The following is a 23,745-nucleotide window of genomic DNA, read 5'->3' as shown; positions in this document are numbered from 1 at the left end:
GACAACGTGATGCTTGAAAAAATCTGGGTGTCTTCACATTAAAGAATAAAAAAGTAAGCAAAGAATAAAACGTTCTTAAGCCCTTCAACAAGGGGACCAGTGCTTAATGTATGAGGCAAACTGATTTGAATGCCTTGGTTTTGAATGGGGTAGTGCAGGACTCAGATTCGGAAATGAGTGATAAAACGCAGCTTCAGGTTTTGGGACTGGCCCAGCCCACTTTTGGCTCTGCCCATTTCAGAATGCCAGTCTTGCACACCCCTACCTCTCGCTGCTTTAGGTGGCATGTCAACTTTAGAACAGTAGCAGCACAGAACTGCTGACAATCCCACTCATATCTCTGGTTTAACACCTTGGGTAAAACTTACACAAGAAACGAAGTTAACAAGCGTTCAGCTACTGCCTTCTTTAGTATAAGACTTACACCAAACAAGTGTTTACCTGACTTAGTTTCCTTGAAGTTTTACTTCAGAATCCTGATTATTGTTTAAGTTACGGAAGATGCTATGTCTTGGTTTGCTGAATAGATTCCTGTCTTCTCTTCAATAATAGATGACTATTTGTTTATTTCTTCATTTTAGACTCTTTTTAAAAAGTGGGAGACGTGTAAGCACAGATGTGTTGCAGCAAGATGCCTTCCTCGTGTGTCAAACAAAGTAAATTACTTTTTTATATACTGTAAAGTCATAAATATTTGCAACCAAAATATTTGGCGAATCACACCCATAAAACCTATTTTGCTCCAGAAATGTCGGCGACCTGTTGCAATATACGAAGTATGTATTGTTAGTGGAGTTTGACATTAATAAATAATAATCTTTATTTTTATATAGTGCCTTTCATAGTGGAATACCATCACAAAGTGCAAAAGTGCCAAAAATGTTAGCGTTGTTTTTCATACGCGAAAAACACACAGTAAAAGGCTTGCAAATATGTATGGCTTCACAGTAATTGATTGGTGATTATTATAATGTGTTAATTAGTTTGCTCTTAAAAAGGGAAAGCCAACATTACAATAAAAATACAGCAATAAAAACAGCTTGTTTTTCTTGTGTATTGTTGTATTGTTGACTTTCCCTTTAAGAGCAAATTAATTAACACATTATAATAATCACCAATCAATTCTACAAAAATGTAATTAAGTTTGTTTGAATGCACGCCGAGGAAGGCATCTAGCGGCAATGCATCTCTCTCTGTGCTGCGTATCTGACATTTAAAAAAGAATACAAAAGTCTGAAATGAATAAATAAATAATATTTTTTTGTAATTTGAAGTGAGTGCTGGTTTCTGGTAGGTAACATGTAATAATTCTCTTTGATCAAAGCACCTAAAGTGAATGTTGTGAATTAAGATTCAAGTTTTCTTTGGAGTTGAGCAAGCCCTTTGATAATTTATTGAGCACTCTTCAAAAATGTCATCTTGCATTGGCAGTTAACATGTAACTGTTTGGGTGCCTGTGACAGGAATGACCGAGGGTCTGACGTCAGGCAGAAGCAGGAAGGGAAAAATAAAACTGACACCGGGGAAGTACTGCAGTTCAAAAGAAAGAATCGGCTGGCTGCCGTTTTTATTAATAACAAAAATAAATAAATATTTAAACAAAAGAACACTTGCGCTCACAGAGCAAAATAAAAGGGTTAACAAAAACAAATCACGAACACTACAACCGGTCAGGCTGGGCAATCGCCTTCACTGACCCTATCCTTGGTTAGTTTCGTTTTTAAGTAAATTTTCTCTTTCTCTCGCTCTCCGTCGCTCTCTGTCGCTCTCTCCTCGCTCTCTCCTCTTTAACAACCCACCCTGAGTGCCGAGAGCTGCAGGCTTTTTATATCATGGCCGAGGGGTTTAACTAATTCGTAAATCATCCTATTACCCCTCGGCCACAATCTGCACGGGTTTATTAATTATTACTCCTGGCAGAGGACGAGCACCGATCTCGCCTCTGCCAGGACACGTTTAAAAAATAAACAAAACAATAACACGGCGCTCGCCGACAAATACAATAAATCATAATAAACAAAAACAATAATCTGCACAGGGGCGGAGGGGGAGACCCCGATCTAAAAATAAATAAACAATGTACAGGGCTGCTCGCCCTGTTACAGTGCCATTGCAGTTGTGTGACAATTCTCTTTTCAGGCCCAAAGACATTATTATTATTGTTTGTTTATTTAGCAGACGCCTTTATCCAAGGCGACTTACAGAGACTAGGGTGTGTGAACTATGCATCAGCTGCAGAGTCACTTACAACTACGTCTCACCCGAAAGACAGAGCACAAGGAGGTGAAGTGACTTGCTCAGGGTCACACAATGAGTCAGTGGCTGAGGTGGGATTTGAACCGGGGACCTCCTGGTTACAAGCCCTTTTCTTTAACCACTGGACCACACAGCCTCCTATAGACATGGACTTTATGGGTAAAAATCAGGATGTAATCAAGAACAGAGTTTATGCACACATGGAAGAGCTCTGAAATGGAGCAGGAATCTTCTACAATTCCCGTTACTTTTCCGCTCTTTACGTGTCAGCCTTAGTAGCTGGAAGAGCTTGCACAATATCTCATAATCGGCATCATTTAAATGAAATATGACCAATTCATCTGCATGCTTCCACATCTGAACTACAACATGCTTGGGGCGGTGGTGGTTAGAAGGCACAACTTCATTGGACACAACCTTTTCTGCATTCTCTTTACAAGGCACAACTTCATTGGACACAACCTTTTCTGCATTCTCTTTACAAGGCACAACTTCATTGGACACAACCTTTTCTGCATTCTCTTTACAAGGCACAACTTCATTGGACACAACCTTTTCTGCATTCTCTTTACAAGACACAACTTCATTGGACACAACCTTTTCTGCATTCTCTTTACAAGGCACAACTTCATTGGACGCAACCTTTTCTGCATTCTCTTTTTCTTCAATGCGGGCCAGTATGCTCAGAAATTCCACTTCGTTGCTTTTGATGAATTCCCTGGTCTCCTCTTTCATTTTCTTTACTTCTTCATCCTCCATTAATTCATCATATTCTTCTTCTGTCTTTAAAACAAAACAAAGCAGAACAAACATGTCAGTGACAGCCATCCCTGCCATTCAACATTAAACAATGGCATCAAAAAACAGAGCACCATGACCAAGCTCCACTGTAGGCATATGTAACAATGTGAGTGTGACATGCAGACAGGTGGTCTTCATATAACCCCAGATTATATTACTGTAAACTAGCATAAACTAATATAGTTTGTGTAAATTATCCAGACCAAGTTTCATCATAGTTGAAAAAGCTCTTCTCTATACATAAGAACATAAGAACATAAGAAAGTTTACAAACAAGAGGAGGCCATTTAGCCCATCTTGCTCGTTTGGTTGTTAGTAGCTTATTGATCCCAGAATCTCATCAAGCAGCTTCTTGAAGGATCCCAGGGTGTCAGCTTCAACAACATTACTGGGGAGTTGGTTCCATACCCTATGTAAAACCAGTTTCAAACATGGTCAATGATACAGACAGGGTCATTCCATATAAACCTAGATTGTGACACGGTTTTCTAGAAAATGTAATTGCAACTTTTTGATGATTTTTTTTGATGATTTTAAGATTTGTCATTGGTGTTCATTATCATCACTGTATAAATGACTTGCGATCAGTTCTATGGTTAACGTGTTTCAACTGGGTCCCTAGAGCAGTTTAGAAGCCTATGTATATACATGCCATCAGAATAATGTAGAAAAGGTTTCAAAACATAATCACCACACCCAAATCCCAATTATTTGCCATTTTCTATGGACATTGTGTTCACAGCACCCTGGTCATTACATCTTTGACTTTGACTAGTTTTATATTCTTACCATAGGAGCAAAACATTCCCCATAGTTGTAGACTTTGGTTCCAGGAAACTCAATTCCCTTTTGCAAGAGGTCCTGCAAGCTGTCAGCCACTTGGTGCAACACCTCATTTTCATAAGCATAGATGTTGCCATCTTTGCCTGCCAGAATGATCAGCTGCAGCCCCACCGCCAGACTCGGGAACATATCAATGGCACCGACAACTCTCATCTCTACTCTTTCAGGAAGGTAGAAATCTTCCCATGCTTCAAGCTCATCCTCCATTTCTGCATAGATTGTGTCATCTAGCCCCCCAATTCTCATTGGATACCCTGCTGGCTTCTCCAGAGACACAGTCTGCCCCCTGTATTTGTCCACTTGTTCTGATACATGGTCAAGGTAGTTGGGTGACTCTGTTGTAAGAAAAAACAAAGTGGTGGGTGTCAGACTTCAAGGATCAAGACCTAAGATATGGTAAAATAACTGTGTCACATTATATCATAATAGGAGGCGTGGTGGTCCTGTGGTTAAGAAAGGGGCTTGATACCAGGAGGCTTCTGGTTCAAATACCAGCTCAGCAACTGACTCACTGTGTGTGTGTGACCCTGAGCAAGTCACTTCACCTTCTTGTGCTCCATCCTTTGGATGAGTCATAAAACAAACAAGGTCCTATTGGAAGTGACTCTGCAGCAGCAGCAGCAGTTGCTGATACATATTTCACCCCCTAGTCTCTAAGTCGCTTTGGATAAAAGCATCTGCTAAATAATAATAATAATAATAATAATAATAATAATAATAATAATAATAATAATAATATTTTCAATCGATGGCTCTTTAGTACGGTATGCATTTACCAGAAAACAATAGTCACACATTTGTAATATGGCAGTCATATTTTTGTACATCAGTAATACAATTCAAATCACAATTTAAAAACAATTGCATAAGATGTCAATTGGGTTCACTGCTCGCCATTCATTTGACAAGTTACACATACCTTTACCAATGCTGCAGAAATCCTGGATCCTGGATAAGGGACCCTGGTTGCTGCAATTCCAAAAAACAACTCAAATATTAACATGTGCGCTTATGTTATGGTTTAATTCTTTATAATGAACCAATTCTAAATGAAAATGTTATGAAACCTGCCTTGTGCAATGGGTTTTTTGCCATCACCATAAGTATCCATTCACTCTGCTTCATAGGCATTAGGTTCAGATCATGTTTAAAACAGTGATGCTCAGTATGGTACTGGCCTCTTTGTTTTTTTAATACCTGATTTTTAAATATTAAACTGTATCAAAGTCTTTAGAAAGTATTTGATCAGTTCAGTAAGTTATTGATGCCAGTCTCTGACCCCCTCAGAGCAACTCACCCTCAGAGCTGGTCTGAAGAAGATATGATCACTTGAAAAGAAAATTTAGAACAGAGGCTTATTTCTGGTCCTTGATTTGCCCCTCCTACATAATTATTAATGTTGGCAGGAGTTAAAATCCTAAACTACATGAAAATGCATGACCACTTGCAGTTCTCAGTTCCTTAGCCGCAGGAGACTTCTTCATAAAGTATAACACTGGACAGGTCAAACTGCCAGGAGTTTCTCCCTCAATGCAACGGTATGAGAGTCTCCAAGGCCTGAAAAATGAAACTGGGGCATGTCTTTCACCTAGATCAGGGCTTGATGAGGTCTTTAGTTATCAAGGTACCCCAGCTGGAAGCGTCAGTCTTTTTTTTTTTTTATATATAAATTTATTATTTTTTTATACATTTTTTTACCCCGGTTTTCTCCCCAATTTAGTATGCCCAATTATTATCTTTATCCTCGGCTCGCCGCTCACAACCCCCCCGCCGGCTCAGGAAACGGAGGCTGGAACACGCGTCCTCCGAAACGTGCTCCTGTCAAGCCGTCATTTTTCGCACTGCAGATCCACAGCAATGCTACCAGACCTATTGTCCTGGAGGACAACACAGATCTGGCGGCTCCACTGCAGAACCACAGGCGCCCTATCGGCCACAGGGGTCACTTATGCGCGGTGAGCCGTGGATTCCCCTGCCGACCTAAGCCCTCCCTACCCGGGCAGCGCTCAGCCAATTGTGTGCCGCCCCCTAGGAACTCCCAGTCACAGTCGGCTGTGACATAGCCTGGATTCGAACCTGCGATCTCCAGGCTATAGGGCACATCCTGCACTCCGCGCGGAGCACCTTTATTGGATGCGCCACTCGGGAGCCCCCTGAAGCGCCAGTCTTAATTATAAAAACATCATTGTCATTTTAATCTATCACTGATTTAAAAGACAACAAGACTAGGTGCACAGTAAGTGGACTTATCCAGTCATGTTTCCAAACAAAGCTTTTTAATTTTTGTTTAAATTTTATTTATTCTAGAGTACCACAGACCCACTGAGTTATCAATCCCAAAGATAATGCACTTCAATGATAGCAATGAATGGGGCTTTCCTGTGTTAACTCTAGTTTCCTGTGTTAACTCAGTTTCCTAGATAGCGGGAATGAAGAAAGTCACTGAAAAGAGTAAATGGGACCTTACCTTGAAGCATGTGACCCTGAAGAAAAATGTAAGTATTGCCTAGAAAAAAAATATATATATGATATCTCTATATATATATATAAATTAATGAACAGACACAAAACTGTATTTTAACATTGAAGTCACCAATACAAGTCGAAGTAATCTTGGTTTATTACTGTACAGGGTCAACGAAACAAAACAAACAAAACAAACACGTGCCTACCATGACATTGTGCATTTCTCATCCAGCATCTCTTGGGTCAGTTTCGACACTTGGATGATCTCGAACACACAACTAAATGAATGAAAAGAAACAATCACATGCCACAGCTGAATAACCTTTAATAGATCACAGATGTGCAGGAAACAGGAGACATTCAGGAATGTTCTGCTGCCTTCCTTCCTGATCTGGCTTGAGAAGCTGCTTGTCAGTCTCACACTGCATGTCAAGTTACTGACAGCAACCAATCAGAAACAAACAGGGAGGTGAATTTGAACAGTGTTTCCAGGTGTAACCAAAGAGAAGCCACGTTATAAAGAACATTATAAAAGAGAAGCCACATTATAAACAGCATTATAAAAAGATAAGCCACTGGTAGATAAGCCCATGGTAAAATATATGCCAACACTAATCATTTTAATTTGGAAAACTAAGCACCGTCCGCCCCTCCCCCCTCCAGCTCGTGTTATCCAGAAGCAAACCTTCAATTACAGCAAAACGTTGTATAGCATAAGGCGTAAGCTGTACTGAAAGAAATGTCTCGAAATCTCTCTGCCGTTTGGGATTTTTCTGTTAAATGCCCAGATGACAAAAAAAAGTTGAATGCACACTGTGCAAGCGACTCTTATCATGGAGGTATAACCAATCTCTGGGGTCACTTGACAAGCATAAGTTCATATTATTATTATTATTAGTAAAATGTGACTGATAACCTGCTTGGAATGGAGACTGTTTTTAAATAACACTTTGTTTTGCCTCAGTCCGCTGCAGTTAGTGCTGTTGCAATGCAAGCTTACTGTACAGAGATCGCAAGCAGCCTCAATTATATGTAAATAAACAACGTGTATTTTTTTTTTAAATTTAAATTATAAAAACATGATTACTGTTCTATAGAACATATTTTTAAACTACATGTGAATGTTTTATTTGGATTACCTGTAAAACAATATGATTTTCAATCAAATATAAACAAGTAGCTATGGTGACGCCACCAGTAAATTATGCAAATGAGTCCCATCGAAGGGTCGAACCTTCCTTCGGTAACGTGTTCCGAACCTTTGAAGTGCAAAATGTACCCTTCGTTGAAGCCCTAATATTTACACGCTCGTCGAATTTAAAACTGAATTAAAAATTGTGTTGAATGTAAAAAAAATGGCTAAACACACAGAAACGTCTGAAGAATGTGCTCGTGACCAGAAGGTTTTCGTTGTGGAAGACAGCAAAGGAAAGAAGGTACAACTTAAGTGTGCTAGTACCGTACTATACATATTGTGACAGAAAAAAATGGCCAAGCATTTTGGAAAGTAACCGAAAACAATAATTTCATTCAGTATATAAAAAGTGAAAGCCCGGAAAAATATAAACCAAAAAGCAGAAGCCCTAAACACAGGACACAAAAATTGCAAAGACACAGTGATGAGAACATTTCAGAGTTAATTTCCAGGGAAATGGGTATAACTGGTGTGTGTGATTCGTTTACTGAAACAAGTATTCTACAAAAAGCTGATGATGTAAAGAAAAAGTGGGAAATCCTCGAGACACCACAGAAAAAAAAAACACCACGAGTGGTCAGGGGGTAAAGATGAGTAAAGAATGGAAATATGACAAGCACCGGTCTCCAGTGGTGTGAAAGGAAGCATCGCAGCGAAAGTGTCATTCTACTGCAGGACAAAATGCATCGTGCCTGGTGTGGGTAAAGAGGGAAGCTCCAATTCCTGCCCATTTAAACTTATTAAACTGTACCAGTTTTAAAAACATGCAGACTCAAATGAGAACCTTTGTAACTTTATTAACATAAACATTGCATATTAAAAGGAATAAAAAAGCAACAACACAAAGAAAAACGTGATGGAAGACTTATTTACAAAGTCAGCAATCGCCTTCAAAACATCCGCTGAAGAAGCCTTGTAAAACTAGTAAATATATACTTACGTAACGAGAGGGCTGTGTTTGCATTCTCTTCACTATCTTTTTACCATGTGGTCAATGCTTGTAGCTGCAAGAAGACAATCATTCAAGTGTTTATTTGCTGATCCCCATCGATGTTTAAAACTTTCAGAACGTTGCTATGTTGCAATTCTATCAGTGTTTATTTTTTTTGTAAATTAGCTTTGGTTACCTCTGAATGCAGAAACATCGCTAAGGATCCTTTTCCTTGTAGCTTGAGGTTAAGTGTTCATATGATGGCATTTCATCATTCAGGGATGAGTAGATCAAAGCGGCTCTTCTCTTCCAAACAATCTCATGGCAGAAAGCAGCTCCATGAAATGAGTAAACACCTGACCACGACCAAGTCATCCTAATTCTGCATGAGCACCCAACTGCTGTCACGGGTTTCCTGCTCCTCAACTAAAAGTTTGAGCTCTTTGTGTTGGAGGGAGTGTGTAACGATAAAAGTCACCAAGCCACAACCTTCTTTGTAGTTTTCAGAGATCTTTCCATAACTTGCAGGACAGGATTTCCTGGTGTATTATGCAGTGATATGAAAAGAAATGTGGAACCTCAGTCTTCTTCAGGTCCATATTTTTACCTGTCACTTCAATAAATGTCGTCAGTTTATTGTAAATATCCTCTCCCCGCATTTGGCCAGTAATGTAAGCATTTCCTCCACAAATTTACACCCAAACAATGAACTGTGCAGTGTCTGAACTATCTGTGCACTTGTCTCTTACTAGGCTGAGATACTCCACATTTTCAAGACCATTGCACAGATCAGTAATCAAGTCTTCAGATGTAGTTTCCACACGTCTTGCAACTGTTGAGTCTGACAATTGGAGATATGTTTAAAAATGGCATCCTTACTTTTTAAATCTGCAAACACTGACTTGCTGAAATCTCTGAAACACTGCTTCATTCTCTATCCTTAAAGTGTTTTCACCTTTTGCTAGTTGCCAGCGTCTGTAACATTGTAACTATCTTTTACGTGAGCAGAAACACATTTTGCTCTCCATGAAAGCTTGCAACAAACGTACACACTTTGTCTTTTCTCCAATTGGGTATGACTCACTAAAGTTGAGGTGACAGGTTTCATAATGGCGTTGCAAGTTAGCCTTCTTTAACACAGCAATAGTCTTCTGGCACAACAGACACATTGGTTTTCCATTAACCTCGCTAAAACAAATTCCACTTCCCAGTTAGGCTTGAATACTCTTGTGTTCATCCCAGAGTTTGTGTTTTTTAGTTGCCATTTCATTTTGTTCACTGTTAACTTCACTAGTTCCCTCTCACACTATTTTCAGGCCCTCTTGATAACATCCCTTTGTCACGTTTTCACTTTTCACGTTCTCTTTTATTATATTATTTGCTCTGCACACACTCTTAACTCAGGGGAGACGTTAAGGAGGACAGAGATGTTTAAAACTCCTAGTGGTTTATGTTCGAGCACTGGACGAGCGGTGTGTCCTTAAAACCTTTTTATTTAATCAAGAAAATCACTCAGACTCATTTATTCAAAGTTTTACGAATCAGAGCAACATCAGCGCTCCTTCGTTTTATTAAAATGCCTTTAATATTGGTTTAGTAGTTTGCGCATACTACCAAAACCCGAAAACATGTAACAATAATTAGCAATCCTAAGTTTATTACAAGCTTCAGCATTTAATACTTCAATAACATAATACAATTATATGTATTCAGTGCAGCCCTCAGGCTGGTTAAGCACAAAGCCTACAAGCACCCACTGCTATGTTTTAGCACATTCAATATAACACTCTTAAAACTAAAACATTGTTTCAAAACCTCATAGCAATATAACCAATAAATGCGAGATACAATAATACCATTAATATGCTTACCTCCTATTATAAGGAAGAGTAGCGTGAACAAAAGAGAAGGACTGTTCTGTAGAGATCTGCAAAGGATGGACCACATAGCTCTGCCCAGCTTGATTGTGGTGGTCTCAGTGTGATCGGCCCAGGGTTTTTATACAATTTTCGTCCCATTGAAAGCAATGGGAAACCCCAATTAGATCCAGTCATCAATCTATATTGACAGTCCTTATCGCTTGGCAAACAGTAATCTCTAAAGAATTCAACCAACTCCTCAGACTCAATTAAAGTCATATGCCAACAAATCAACAACATTTAATAAATCAACACTAGCCCATGTTCTCATCCACTCATTCTTGGCCCCCCTCCTTCATCTGAAAAGTTAGGTGAAGCAGAGTTCACAAAATCCCTGCAACCTTGATTCACTACTTAATATGGGTGCATTATAAAAAGGAGTGGTGTTTTAAATATATGCAACACCAATATAAGAAAAATGGTGTTTTTTGAATATATGCAACACCAATAGTTATATCATAATATAGCAGTTATATTTATAATGATTATAATTGATTACATGAACTTGGCTTTCAAAAATATATTCCCTCATGTCATCTCACTCTCAAATTAATTTCATTCTTTCCTTACAGGTGTGTGTTTAGCAGGTATTATAGGGAACTTCCATCTTATATCTTTTTAATGTAGAGTTTTCTCCTTATGGAAAACCTAACTATTTTACTGAGCTGTAAAGCTGTAATGTTTTTCTCCTATGGGCCCCTGGTAGCTTGAACTTAATTGACATCCAGATGACCCTGTATGTTTCAGCTATACACATACTGGCTAAAACCAGCTTGCTGGAGACACCTCTTTTCTTGCCAAGTTTAATAGTGATTAATGTTCCCTAGAACTTTCCTTACACCTGTATCTTACGTGCTTGTTCCGCCCGGCAACTAACTATCTTAGGTGCTAAGACCATCCGTTCTAACTCCCTATTTTTGCAGTCCGGCCTGATACTATAAGCCTTCTGATAAAACAATTCCTGCTTCTTCCCACCAAAGAGGCCTTCCAGCAGCTAATATTAATTTCTCCAAGGGCAGGCTGATAGAGAGTTCAAGAAGACAGGTCACATAGAGTTTACTCTCCTAAAATCTCCTGCTTTTATTCTTCATTATTTATTCAATCCTTTTATTTTGTATTTTAAACACAACATCTTTCTATGCTGCGTCTTTTAACTTCAGAGTCAAACTAGTACATTACTTCTTATAGCGTATGGCTGCTAACCTTATTACTTTCTGCTAGCAGCAGTATATCCGCAATATTACAATAGGATTTTATTCAATTTTTCTGCTCTCTAGTTGTGGTGTATCTTCTGACAATGCTTATTTTCTTAAGTTAGAGTCTGCTTTTACTCTAGGTTGTTCTTACTCACCTACTTATTTTAAAACTGAATTACAAACAGAAACCTACTCAAAGCAAGGTCTTTTAATCCTTTTCTGTTTTTTTTCTTTCCCTTAAGAATACTCCTAACTCCTTTTCCCTTTATATTCAGAAGTTATAATTCTTGAATGTAAGCACACAGTAATTCTTTTCAATGAATTAGGACTCCGTTTTTAACTATGCTCATCTTGATAGAAAACAGCTTCAGGTATGCTATCATATTAAGCAAAGTGAATCATATGATCTTATACATAAAAATTGTTCATAGTATTTCATACTAACAATAATTATCACTACCTATGATTATATGTTACCACAGCAATCTATACCATTTAAAACAAGCATATTAACATACATCTATTAGTACAGCATTATTCTGTAGTCAAGCTGAAAAGTCTTAACAGAGATTTCAGCACTAAATTCTGGGAATCGTGCCAATTTTAATAAGAGACTGCTCAAGGCCGGCCAGTGTATCAAGTTGTACCAGATTCTGTTATACGGTCTTACAGAGAGAGAGCACTTTACAGTATTTGTTACAGACTAAAGATTATTCAAACATTACAAATGGTTACAGCACATATCATCTCATTAATACATTTCATTTTTAAATCATCCAGTCCATGTCCAATGTTTCAGCTCGTTCCCAGCAGGACTCCACTTCTGTCTTGGGTTCAGCTCGGGTCGGCTCTGCAAACACCACAATACCTATTTTGCTCTACATTATTAGTGGGCAGACTTAATACAACTGAATCTGAATCAATCGAGGAGCCGTGAACTCTAGCCACTGAAATTCTCCATGCAAAGGAATCCAAATTCTTACTACACATAATAACTGGTTTGGGGTCAGCCGTGACACCTTCACCTCTTAGGAAAGTCAAAGAGCATACCCTGGCTGAGGCGCCAATCACGGTTTCCAAGTCTATCCTCTTCGTCGGTAAAAAAAAAAAAAAAAATGTACGTCCTCTGTCTATCAACATCAGTCATTCAAAATAAAACATTTTTTGTATTTTAATACCCACAATGGCTGTTTCCATAGAGGTGTTAACTTGCTGAAAGTAAATATTTAAATGAAAAATGTGCAATCAGCCCAATGGAAAACAGCTTCATTCACGTGAATTTAGCTAATATACGAGTTTCAAAAAATATTGTAGAACCCCATAGTATTTATGAAATCTATCTATAGATAGATAGATAGATAGATAGATAGATAGATAGATAGATAGATAATGAAATCTAGTATGTTAATAGATTTAAATAGAAATACATGTGTTTGTTAACCATGGCACCATAATCATGTTGTGCATTTTCGGTTTTCACCTTTAAAAACATTTCCCAGGAATTTTTTTGTGTTTATTTTACATATATTACAATAGGGATAAAACTGGTAAAATAAATAAAAAAAATGTTTTTAATTGAAGCATTGGTAAAAATCGGGGGAACACATCTCAGTATCCACACTTTACAGAACGTGGAATATGATGAGTAGCAGTTCTGGTTTCTCATGCGGTTTCATGTCCCTGGCATGTCTGATAAAGCACAATCTGTGCAAGTCGAAGCCACATTATTATTATTATTATTATTTTCTTAACAGATGCCCTGATCCAAGGCGACTTACAATTGTTACAAGATATCACATTATTTTTACATACAGTTATCCTTTATACAGTTGTTTTATTTTTTACGGGAGCAATCTAGGTAAACTACCTTGCTCAAGGTTACAGCAGCGGTGTCCCCCACCTGGGACTGAACCAACAACCCTCTGGTCAAGAGTCCAGAGCCCTAACCACTACTCCACACTGCTCCCATGTTAGCTGGTACTTTGTTAACGTTTGGGCAATCGCTGTGCTGACGGGAATAGCATCTACAGAAGGTATGAACATTATTATTATTATTATTATTATTATTATTATTATTATTATTATTATTATTATTATTATTATTATTATTTATTTGCAGAAGCCCTTATCCAGGGCGACTTACAATCGTAAGCAAATACATGACATGACATCAGCACAAAATAAGACAGGTTTATTCGCCTTGAAATCATAAAAAGAAAAGAAAATTGACAGAACTGGACGGTGCAAGCCACAGGGACACGCATCAAAAAGCACACTGGACATTCATCATTTTCTGTCAATATACAATTCAGATGGTCGGCGATGGGAAGTGTTTTAGCTGATGGACAGACAGTACTGTCGCACGAAATCACCAATACATACCTCTGTGCAATAAACCGTGGCTGTGCATCAAAGCACAGCGCGGCTCTGACAAACTCATTAACAGTCATTTTTTCCTTTTTTTCTTTTATTAAAGTGAGTGTAAAAGCAGCATGAATGGATCGCTCGTCTCTCAGTTCACTTTCTTGTTTTAGTTTAATGTGTTACTTATTTTTCAGTATGTTCTTTTATTGTCAGTGTGAACATGTACCTCAATGCAGCAGTATTTGCAGCGCTATGCATCCTCTGCCTCATCTGACCCACTTCTGCTATTTTTGCTTTTTGTATACTTTGAAACATTCGTTTTCTTTTGAATATTCATAAACTGACACGTTTTCTCCCCATTGATCATCCACTAAAAACATGATATTTTCGTGTATCTCAACTTAGTTTTTGATCAAGTTAGTTACCACGCCCACCAATTGCCACAATAATCAGACTGACTATCCAAAATAATCAGGTGATAATGTGTTTGTGAAGTGACAGAAAACCACGTTTGAACGTTATTTGATTCTCTGACGTCTAAACGTACGTGCTGTATCCTAGGATACAGTGTAGAGCTGCTTATTACAATCTCGGAGTCAACATAAAATAGCATTTAAATCAAAATATTGTGTATTTCCTAGAAAATAGTACAGGGAAAATACTGAATAGTAAACAGAAATCGAGTATAAATCATTAAAAACCGACGTCCAGTTAAAATACTGCAATTTTTTGGTAAAAATCGGAATAAACCGGAAACGCGGAACACTACCTATAAGTACCTCCGCTGTTTGTTTTCAAACACACTCTCCTGAGACAAACGTTTGGAAGTTGCCTCTTTTCAGCTAAAAAAAAATACATACAAACAAGTTGAAAAACATTTACTATTAAACAGCAATTTCGAGGTCATAAAATTTGTGAATACTTTTTTTAGACCTACAAACAGCGCCTTTCCTGCATAGTTATGTAATCCCTTGGGCTGGTAAATTATCTATTGGTTATCCCCTACCCCACGTACATTCCTAAAGTCTACAGTACACATTTTACTTTGTAATATTATTCTATCTCTTAAAATGACTTCCTCTTTATTGAAACAAGAAACTGTAGGCTTGTTGTCACGCGACCTGGTGGATGTTTATTTTTTTGGCATGTAGTCAAATACACTTTGTAGAGCACGTACTGTACTATTGTGCAGCTTTTGCCAACATCCAATACAATAGGTAAAATATTTATGAAGGTAGATTTTAAAAACATGTTTAAAAAACACCATGTTGTTTCTTTTTTAAATATTCAACACTACTTAAAAAAAAAAAAAAAAAAAAAAACAACGGCATATTACTGATTAGTAACGCAATTCCTTCGGTGGGGGAAAGAGTTGAGGAAGATAAACTTGAAATACAACACGGTCTGGTCGCTGATGGACAGTTTCTACAAAACGATCGACACGATCGCTTTATACAATATTAATTACATCTGTAATATAGCGTCTCATAAAAAGAAAACAAAGAAATACAACTCAAATTCGACGGTGCTTTCGTGTTGTAGGGCGTTAGTACAAACTATTTAAAATAATCAAATATTAAAATGTATTATTGTAAAATTTGACAATATAAACTCGCAGTAAAGTGGCTCATTAAACTTAAGAAAGTAAATTATGTAGGCTTAAAAAATAGCAGTGTGTACAGAATTATTTTAAAATAATTGTCGTTAACTGCGTAAAACAATTAGCTAAACAAGGATACAAATCAAATGTGCTTGATAAACAGGAATCTGATAAAATACTGCTAATACATAAAAATAGTTATATATAATCACGGAAACGCCACATTTCGAACTGCGTTTCATAAATGTGCAAAATGGCGGCGTATTTTCTAGCCCGTTCTGAAGTGTAGGTATTATTTAGTAAATTATCTAAAGTTATCGTATCCACCACCCCATATACATTCTTAAACGATGTCTTTCGATAAAATACAGCTTATCGGTTATACGTGGTAGACTAACAGTCTATAGTAAATATTCTATTTTATAAAAGTTTTCTCTCACCTTAAAAATGGCTCCCTGCTGGACAGCAAAATGTATTCCTGTGCCTTTCTGTTGACACGCACAGCAGCACACTCCCTGCGGGTGAGTCACAGGACAGACTCACTGGCAGGGAGAATGCAAAAGATAAATATCACATATTCATGTGTCAAAATTCTGCTCCTCAATACATATTTTTTAGAGGATATAGAATATTTAACGCGTAAAAATAAAGTTTGTCTTTAATGAAACAGTTATTTAATATAAACCCCTAGTGTCTTTATTTTATTTTAAAATTATGCATGTATTTATTTGTATGTACCGGTATTTGTTATTTCCATTACTTGTGTCGAACTGCTTTTAATGTGATTGTTTTACTTTTTCTTCATAAATGGATTTTCAAGATGTTTTATTGTAAAATATTCATCGTCATATATGAACAGCTGTTATTGTTTGTAATTCCTGTTGCGCGGATTGGCTTCCCCCAGTATCACATGACACGTCTTGTGGCGAGCAGCAGCAGACACATGACAACCATATCGAAGGTGTTTCTTATTGTATCAAAGGCCCGATTGGGTTTATTACGCACATACCTACTGTTGCTCCATGAATGATGTAATGACACCTGTAAAAAAAGAAACGGATTGAAGCCAATCCAAAAAAGTAATATTATTTATTTAAATATCGTTATAGCTATAAACGATGCACGCATTTTACAATAGCAATTGTTATTTGACAATGACCAGTAAGTAATTTTGTTGCAATACTGTATACAATGTGAACAGAATCAGACAATGCTCCGTTGCCTTGAAGATACATCTACAATTTGTATTTAAAAAGGACGCCCAACGTGGGGCTCGAACCCACGACCCTGAGATTAAGAGTCTCATGCTCTACCGACTGAGCTAGCCGGGCTAACTGGTGGAAGTTTCTTTCACTCTAATCAACTGAGCTATTAATTTGTCGCGTGAGAAAATACTGAAAACAAAAGATTCCAAATATAATCCACTGAACGTCACCAGAAACAGCTTTGATGACACAAAGTCGTATGACACGAACCCTAAGAATTTTATATCAGATTCATTGTCGCTTAGAAACAACTGCAGCCTCCCGGCCTCAATACAAATAATACCAATACTTGCTCTATTGTATTACTTGTATTGTAACACTTGAAATGTATTTGCTTACGATTGTAAGTCGCCCTGGATAAGGGCGTCTGCTAAGAAATAAATAATAATAATACAAAAATCGAATTACATGTATTTAAAAATGAATGGTTTTACCCATCTGGAACAATTGGTTCTGCATTTATACAGTATCAACCTTAACCTGAGTTGAGAGGCACCCAACCTGTGGAAGATTGAGCACAACGTGCTCGAGTGCTGTAGCAGCAGCCATGATGCAAGTTCGTTTTTCATTTGAAATACATATCTATTTTGTTTTTGTGTATGAGTGTTTTGAAAAGATCAGTTAAATAGCTACGTATTTTGAAATAAAGATGTATTCATTATTATGAACGTTGGCAGACAGGATATTGTATTTATATTTCCACGTGTGCTTGCCTTGTACAAATCTGATAGAGTTTCAACAAAGGCATTTGACTTCGGGTTCATTATTTAGCCTATACTGCCATCTACAGCATTACTGCGGGTGTCGTTTGCTTCTTTTGACAAAAATATGGATGTTTTCACGGAAAACCGTGAGAGCATGTAGTCGTGGCCGAGTGGTTAATGAACAAAAAGAACTGTCAGCACTGGGATTCGACTCCAAAAAAGAACTGTCAGCACTGGGATTCGACTCCAAAAAAGAACTGTCAGCACTGGGATTCGACTCCAAAAAAGAACTGTCAGCACTAGGATTCGACCCCACGCTTACAGAGTAACTGCGATCTGCACGCAGCTCCTGAGACCGCTCAACCATCCTGAATTACACAGATGACATTTCACAACACTGCAGTACACTGCTGATCCTCCGAAGTCTGACGCTGCAATAAAACACCTGGGGTGTGCGTGTACTTATTCTTTTTCTGTTTATATTAAGGAGGGCCACCTGTTTCGTTGGGATCACAAGGAAACTCCCCTTACAGAAAGAAAATATACGGCAAACAGAGCGATCGCTCCACGGTTAGAAACAAATCAGCACAGTCTGTTAGCAAATTAACGTGATCAAAAAACCACAAAGAAATTACATAAATGTTACAGATACATTTCCTAGACAGAACAGTTGCAATATAATTCAGTACATTTCTAAACAATCCGCTAGTAACAGACATAATCTCAAAGCGGTATAATTTATTTCGGCTCTTATGAAAGACAAGTATCCTTGCGCATTATATCACAGAAAACATGATAATCCTAGCTCTTCATTTAATCCCTCAGGTTATACCGTATGGAGATAGAAGATCCTTTTTGATTCACATTGTAATAGCTTTTGATCGAGATTACCACCACTGCGATCTTGAAATATTTTTTGTATGTCACAGAATTTAAGAAGGCAGTGTATATTTTAGCACTACAAGACCATGTACGGAATTAAAACGAAAGGACTAAAGAATGGTAATTGTTTTCTAACAATTTAATTGGATTAAAGCAAACAAGATTATCCATGAACTAATGTTCACAGAAAATGAACATAAAAAGAGAATATTGACAAAAGCTGCCGCTAAGCACTGTGGTTGAAAGTGAAAACGTAACCACCTAACGTTTTTTTCCCCTAGAAAGCAGGATTGCAGAAACGTGAATCTGTTAACCTTACTCTCGAGAGACTGCGGTTGCATACACACACAGTTCGTTTTTAATAAAACATTGACGAAACCACATACCTTCTTATACTGGACCATGCAAATACAGTGGCTCTCAAAAGTATTCACCCCCCTTGGACTTTTCCACATTTTATTGTCTCGGTGCTGAGAGGAAAACACTCCCACTCACACTCCTCCTGGTGGATACCGAGACCAATCCCTTCAAAACATGTTTCACTCTAAAAATGATCCTTGCAAATATAGTCAACTTTTATTGGCAGACCGTCGCCCCCAGCTGGCAATCTACTTCATATACAATGACTGGGCAACAACGATGTGTTACATTAACAATACAAACTAACTTGAGACAGCCAAGCCGTTAAAGCATACCTTAAGTTTGTCGTGTGATACAAAAGCAAGTTTTGGCATTTTTGCATTGTCTGCCTCGTCAAACAAGCTCGAGCCACAGCACACAGCACTGCTGCATCGGGACACAGAGGTGGTTTAAAGCGACTGAATCAACGAGCTGAGACTACTTTTTGAAGAAATTGAAAACATACCTCTAGTCGAAATATTTGGTATTTAATTAAAAAAAATGTTTTGAATTTGCAAAAGGCAGACATTAGGACAATCTGAATTGCTCATATCAAGCTGCGATGTAGCCTATGAGAATCGCTAGCATGACTCAGGGGACATTATCTCCAATCGTAGAGCGCTCGCTTAGTATGCGAGAAGTAACGGCGTCGATGCCCGCATTCTCCAAATAGTTTTAATATATCTGCGTATTTACTCCCAACACATTATGTAGATACATACAGTGTGACAATTCTTTGTAACAGAGACACCCACCCTACATGGTATTTTAAAGCACAGTCCGCTAATTTGTAATATTCCCCAGACTGAAAAACTGCAGTGCGCCCTCCATCGTATGTCTTCCGAGAAGCACAAAGGGAGATTTTTTATAGTTTTTTTTTAGCAATGAAGAGTTTGTGTTAATTGAGAATAAATATAAATGGCTTGAAGTTTGCTTTCATTTGTAAAGTGTTTGTAATGAAATATCATTTTTGTGGTTCTTTTACCAATCACTGTATTGTATACTAGCTACTGTTCCATGCCCATGATTTTGCTAATCAGTTTCCCACATGGTTTAGCGGTTAGTTTTTCTGGTTTTCACCCAGGCGGCCCGGGTTCATTCTGATAACAAAGCAGAGTGTTACATTGGTAAAAGGCCGTACCTGCAGATAAGCTTTTTTTTTTTAATTCATGTGGAAAGGTTTAAGATTGTGAAGAAGTTTAAATATGTTGCGTATTTGCGCATTGGGAACTTTGCATAATGACGTTTTTATTAATGCCACTTTCTTACGGACAGTAGTCAGGGTGATGATACAAGACCAGAGCCAATAAACCTGTTATTTTCTTGTCCTTTCATTACCATATTCTATTGTGCTTGTTCAGAATACGCGTGAATCATGAAAATGTCTTGTTAATATTTAAACAAAGCCAACAGCCACTTTATTGCTCACCCTGTGGATTAACCGCTATTGGACTATAGATGATTGTGTTAAAGATGTTAATAGACTTTCAATGTACACGTTTTAGAGCTAAGCGTTTGTTGAGACAGTTCAAGCGCGGCACTTTCAGGCAGCCAGTTCCAGTGTTTGCCTTTTGGACTTACTCTGGAAGGAATACAAAAAAAAAAAAAAAAAAAACATTTGTTGAGAACCGCATTTGGAAGAAAACTTAACAGTTTCGAAAAGCATTTGTAAAGGCATCGGATTCTATTATGGTAATTCTGTTGAACTGTTGAACGTTTCTCATAATACACAGGTTTAGTGGAGTGACAAAAAAACACTAGTCTTTTTAAGCCGAAATAGCTCCGCTAGGAGAGCGTTAGACTGAAGATCTAAAGGTCCCTGGTTCGATCCCGAGTTTCGGCAAACAGCAAGACTATTTTTGTTTTGTATTATTTTGAACTAAAAAACAGAGAACATGTTTTTCTTCAGTGTAATTGGATGAAATAACAACGTATCAGAGTGCCATTTTCTAATGTGATTAAGAAATGCAAAAAGCATCGTCCCTGGGTGGGCTTGAACCACCAACCTTTCGGTTAACAGCCGAACGCAGAAACCGATTGCGCCACAGAGACCAACCTGTGAAGTCAGCACTGAGACAACATCTAAGAAGAAAGCAACACTGGACAGGAAAGTCTATGTAATCACAATTACATGTATTCAAACCAATGCAAGCAAACTTCAAGCCATTTATATTTATTCCCAAATAACACAAACTCTTCCATTGCTAAAAAAAATATATAAATAAAAAAATCTCCCTTTGTGCTTCTCGGAAGACATACGATGGAGGGCGCAATGCAGTTTTTCAGCCTGGGGACTATTACAAATTAGGAGACTGTGCTTTTAAATACACATTTAGGGCGGGCGTCTCTGTTACAAAAAATTGTCACACTTTGTATTTATCTCCATAATGCGTTGGGACTAAATACGCAGATACATTAAAACTATTTGGAGAATGCGGGCATCGATCCCGCTACTTCTCGCAATGCGAAGCGAGCGCTCTACCATTTGAGCTAATTTCCCAATTTAAAATGGAAATTAAAATGGCTTTAAGTGCTGACAAGAGTTTGGTATCAGCTGTTGATTTCCTTAAAACAATCTTTTATAGTAAAATGAACACATTTATTCCTTTTAAAAATAAGTAAAAGTGAACTGTCAGAAGTGGGATTTGAAACCACACCTCCATTCAGAGACCAGAAATGGTGCTATTAAAACGAACATAATTATCTTTTTTTTTTTTTTCTTGGCATGTGATATTTTGTTGATTTTGTTATCTCCTATGTCCGCTAACGCTAGGCACTACGTGCTCGAGTGCTGTAGCAGCAGCCATGAAGCAAGTTCGTTTTTCAGTTGAAATAAAGATCTATTTTGTTTTTGTGTATGGGTGTTTTGAAAAGATCCGTTACATAGCTACGTATTTTGAAATAAAGATGTAGTCATTATTATGAACGTTGGCAGACAGGATATTGTATTTATATTTCCTACGTGTGCTTGCCTTGTACAAATCTGAAAGAGTTTCAACAAAGGCATTTGACTTCGGGTCATTATTTAGACTATACTGCTCCCTCGATCACGTTCTGCAGCATCTCGCCTTGCTAATCCCTCCCGTATGCTTTGGCGGTTTAACAGGTTGGTCTCTGTGGCGCAATCGGTTAGCGCGTTCGGCTGTTAACCGAAAGGTTGGTGGTTCAAGCCCACCCAGGGACGATGATTTTTGCATTTCTTAATCACATTAGAAAATGGCACTCTGATACATTATTATTTCCTCCAATTACACTGAGGGAAAAAAATGTGCTCTGTTTTTGTTCAAAATAATACAAAACAAAAATATTCGTGCTGTTTGACAAAAACCGGAATCGAACCAGGGACCTTTAGATCTTCAGTCTAACGCTCTCCCAGCTGAGTTATTTCAGCTTGACAAGGCTCATTTTTCGAGATAACATTCTTTTTTTAGAACAGTTGTAATGTAATTAGGTACATTTCTAAACAATCCGCTAGTAACATATAATCTCAAAGCGCTATAATTTATTTCAGCTCTTATGAAAGACAAGTATCCTTGCGCATTATATCATACTTGATTGCGAAAGGTAATATTAATTAATTGCCTTCAGTTAATATTTTAGAAAAAAATAGTTTGCTAACAGAAGAAAAACAAGCTAACAGAGGATGGTTTCGCTCCATCGACCTCTGGGTTATGGGCCCAGCACGCTTCCGCTGCGCCACTCTGCTACAGCTGTCTCATGACTGAATTACCAAGCAACAGAAAAAAACTGAACATCGTTTTAACCAGCCACACGGCAGTGGCCGGGCCGAACCATGGAAACGTTGCAAATCAGAGATGATCCGTTTTCTTATCTCCCAAATACGTTATGCAAAGTATGCAACTTTTCTGCCCACTTTGATCACAGGCAGTTTTATCCCCCAGTTTCGGCTGCCAATTCCAATATTCTGTCTCTCTAAAGCATCTTAAATCGTGGAAAGCGCTCTTTGTTTAAAATTACACTGAAGACTTATTTTGTTCTTCCAGGCTTACAATTAGATATTGTCTTGTTTTTAAGTAGATTTTGTGAAGCGCATATGGGGCGCTATAGAAAATATATATGATTAATTAATTAATTAATTAATTAATTAATTAATTAATTATGTAATTAATTAATTAATTGATTGAATGTTAGCCTGCGTTCGATCTGGCAGGTTTAATTCTTCAAAAGACAACGCCGAAGGGTCTGATAAATGACACTGTAATTATTTGAGATGATGCATGTAGACAATAATGTAAAAATGGTTGTTTTCGAATTTGTATCATTTAATTTCATTTTTCTTTTTAAATGTAGAGCTGTTTTATATTTATTAATGTATTATTATTAGGCTTGTAGTATTAATATTATTCATAATGTTCATTATTAACGTCGGTATTGTCGGTATTAAACACAGACAGATATGAGGTTCAGTCCAAACAGAGCGCCGAACTCAGCGAGGTCCAGCAGGGGACAGTAACTTCACACGGGCAGTGTGGAGTAGTAGGGCAGTGTGGAGTAGTGGTTAGGGCTCTGGACTCTTGACTGGAGGGTCATGCGTTCAATCCCCAGTGGGGGACACTGCTGCTGTACCCTTGAGCAAGGTACTTTACCTAGATTGCTCCAGTAAAAACCCAACTGTATAAATGGGGAATTGTATGTAAAAAATAATGTGATATATTGTAACAATTGTAAGTCGCCCTGGATAAGGGCGTCTGCTAAGTAATAAATAATAATAATAACACGGGGCCATTTCATCAACCATCACCTCAGAAACACAAACAAGCAAATCATTATTATTCGCCATTTTTAAAAGTCGCTCAGCGCTCTCCTGTAGCAGAGCGTTAAGTCATTTAAATTCAACTCAGTGTGCTTTCTGAGCGGCTCACTTACTTAACGCGCCTGAATGCATCGCATTGAACACAGCGCT

At 37.8% G+C, this 23,745-nt stretch overlaps 1 protein-coding gene and 2 non-coding genes across 4 annotated transcripts; 1 reads left to right on the top strand and 2 right to left on the bottom strand.

The window, feature by feature from the left end:
* Window positions 1-1,531: 1,531 nt before the first annotated feature.
* LOC117415485 (uncharacterized) lies at window positions 1,532-16,153 on the bottom strand. Of its 2 annotated transcripts, XM_059005831.1 has the most exons (7): window positions 16,012-16,076; window positions 8,502-8,565; window positions 6,573-6,644; window positions 6,368-6,406; window positions 4,820-4,869; window positions 3,847-4,235; window positions 1,532-3,039 (listed from the first exon to the last, which is right to left on the bottom strand). In XM_059005831.1, the coding sequence occupies exons 3-7, from the start codon at window positions 6,599-6,601 to the stop codon at window positions 2,434-2,436; spliced, it is 1,113 nt and encodes a 370-aa protein (XP_058861814.1). In that variant the 5' UTR covers window positions 6,602-6,644; window positions 8,502-8,565; window positions 16,012-16,076; the 3' UTR covers window positions 1,532-2,433. The 2 variants fall into 2 exon arrangements, with proteins under 2 accessions (XP_058861814.1, XP_058861813.1); XM_059005830.1 differs by lacking the exon at window positions 8,502-8,565 and having other exon boundaries at window positions 16,012-16,153.
* A 676-nt stretch (window positions 16,154-16,829) lies between these two features.
* Window positions 16,830-16,902, bottom strand: trnak-cuu (transfer RNA lysine (anticodon CUU)). Its single transcript has one exon. It is a non-coding gene; the product is annotated as a tRNA-Lys (tRNA).
* Window positions 16,903-21,931: 5,029 nt separating this feature from the next.
* Window positions 21,932-22,005, top strand: trnan-guu (transfer RNA asparagine (anticodon GUU)). The gene has a single exon. It is a non-coding gene; the product is annotated as a tRNA-Asn (tRNA).
* The last annotated feature ends 1,740 nt before the right edge of the window (window positions 22,006-23,745 follow it).

Source organism: Acipenser ruthenus, chromosome 32, assembly GCF_902713425.1.
Source record: "Acipenser ruthenus chromosome 32, fAciRut3.2 maternal haplotype, whole genome shotgun sequence".
In the NCBI taxonomy this organism is placed as follows: Eukaryota; Metazoa; Chordata; class Actinopteri; order Acipenseriformes; family Acipenseridae; genus Acipenser; species Acipenser ruthenus.
Note: the sequence above shows the minus strand (reverse complement) of the source record. Positions and strands in the feature narration are given on the sequence as shown.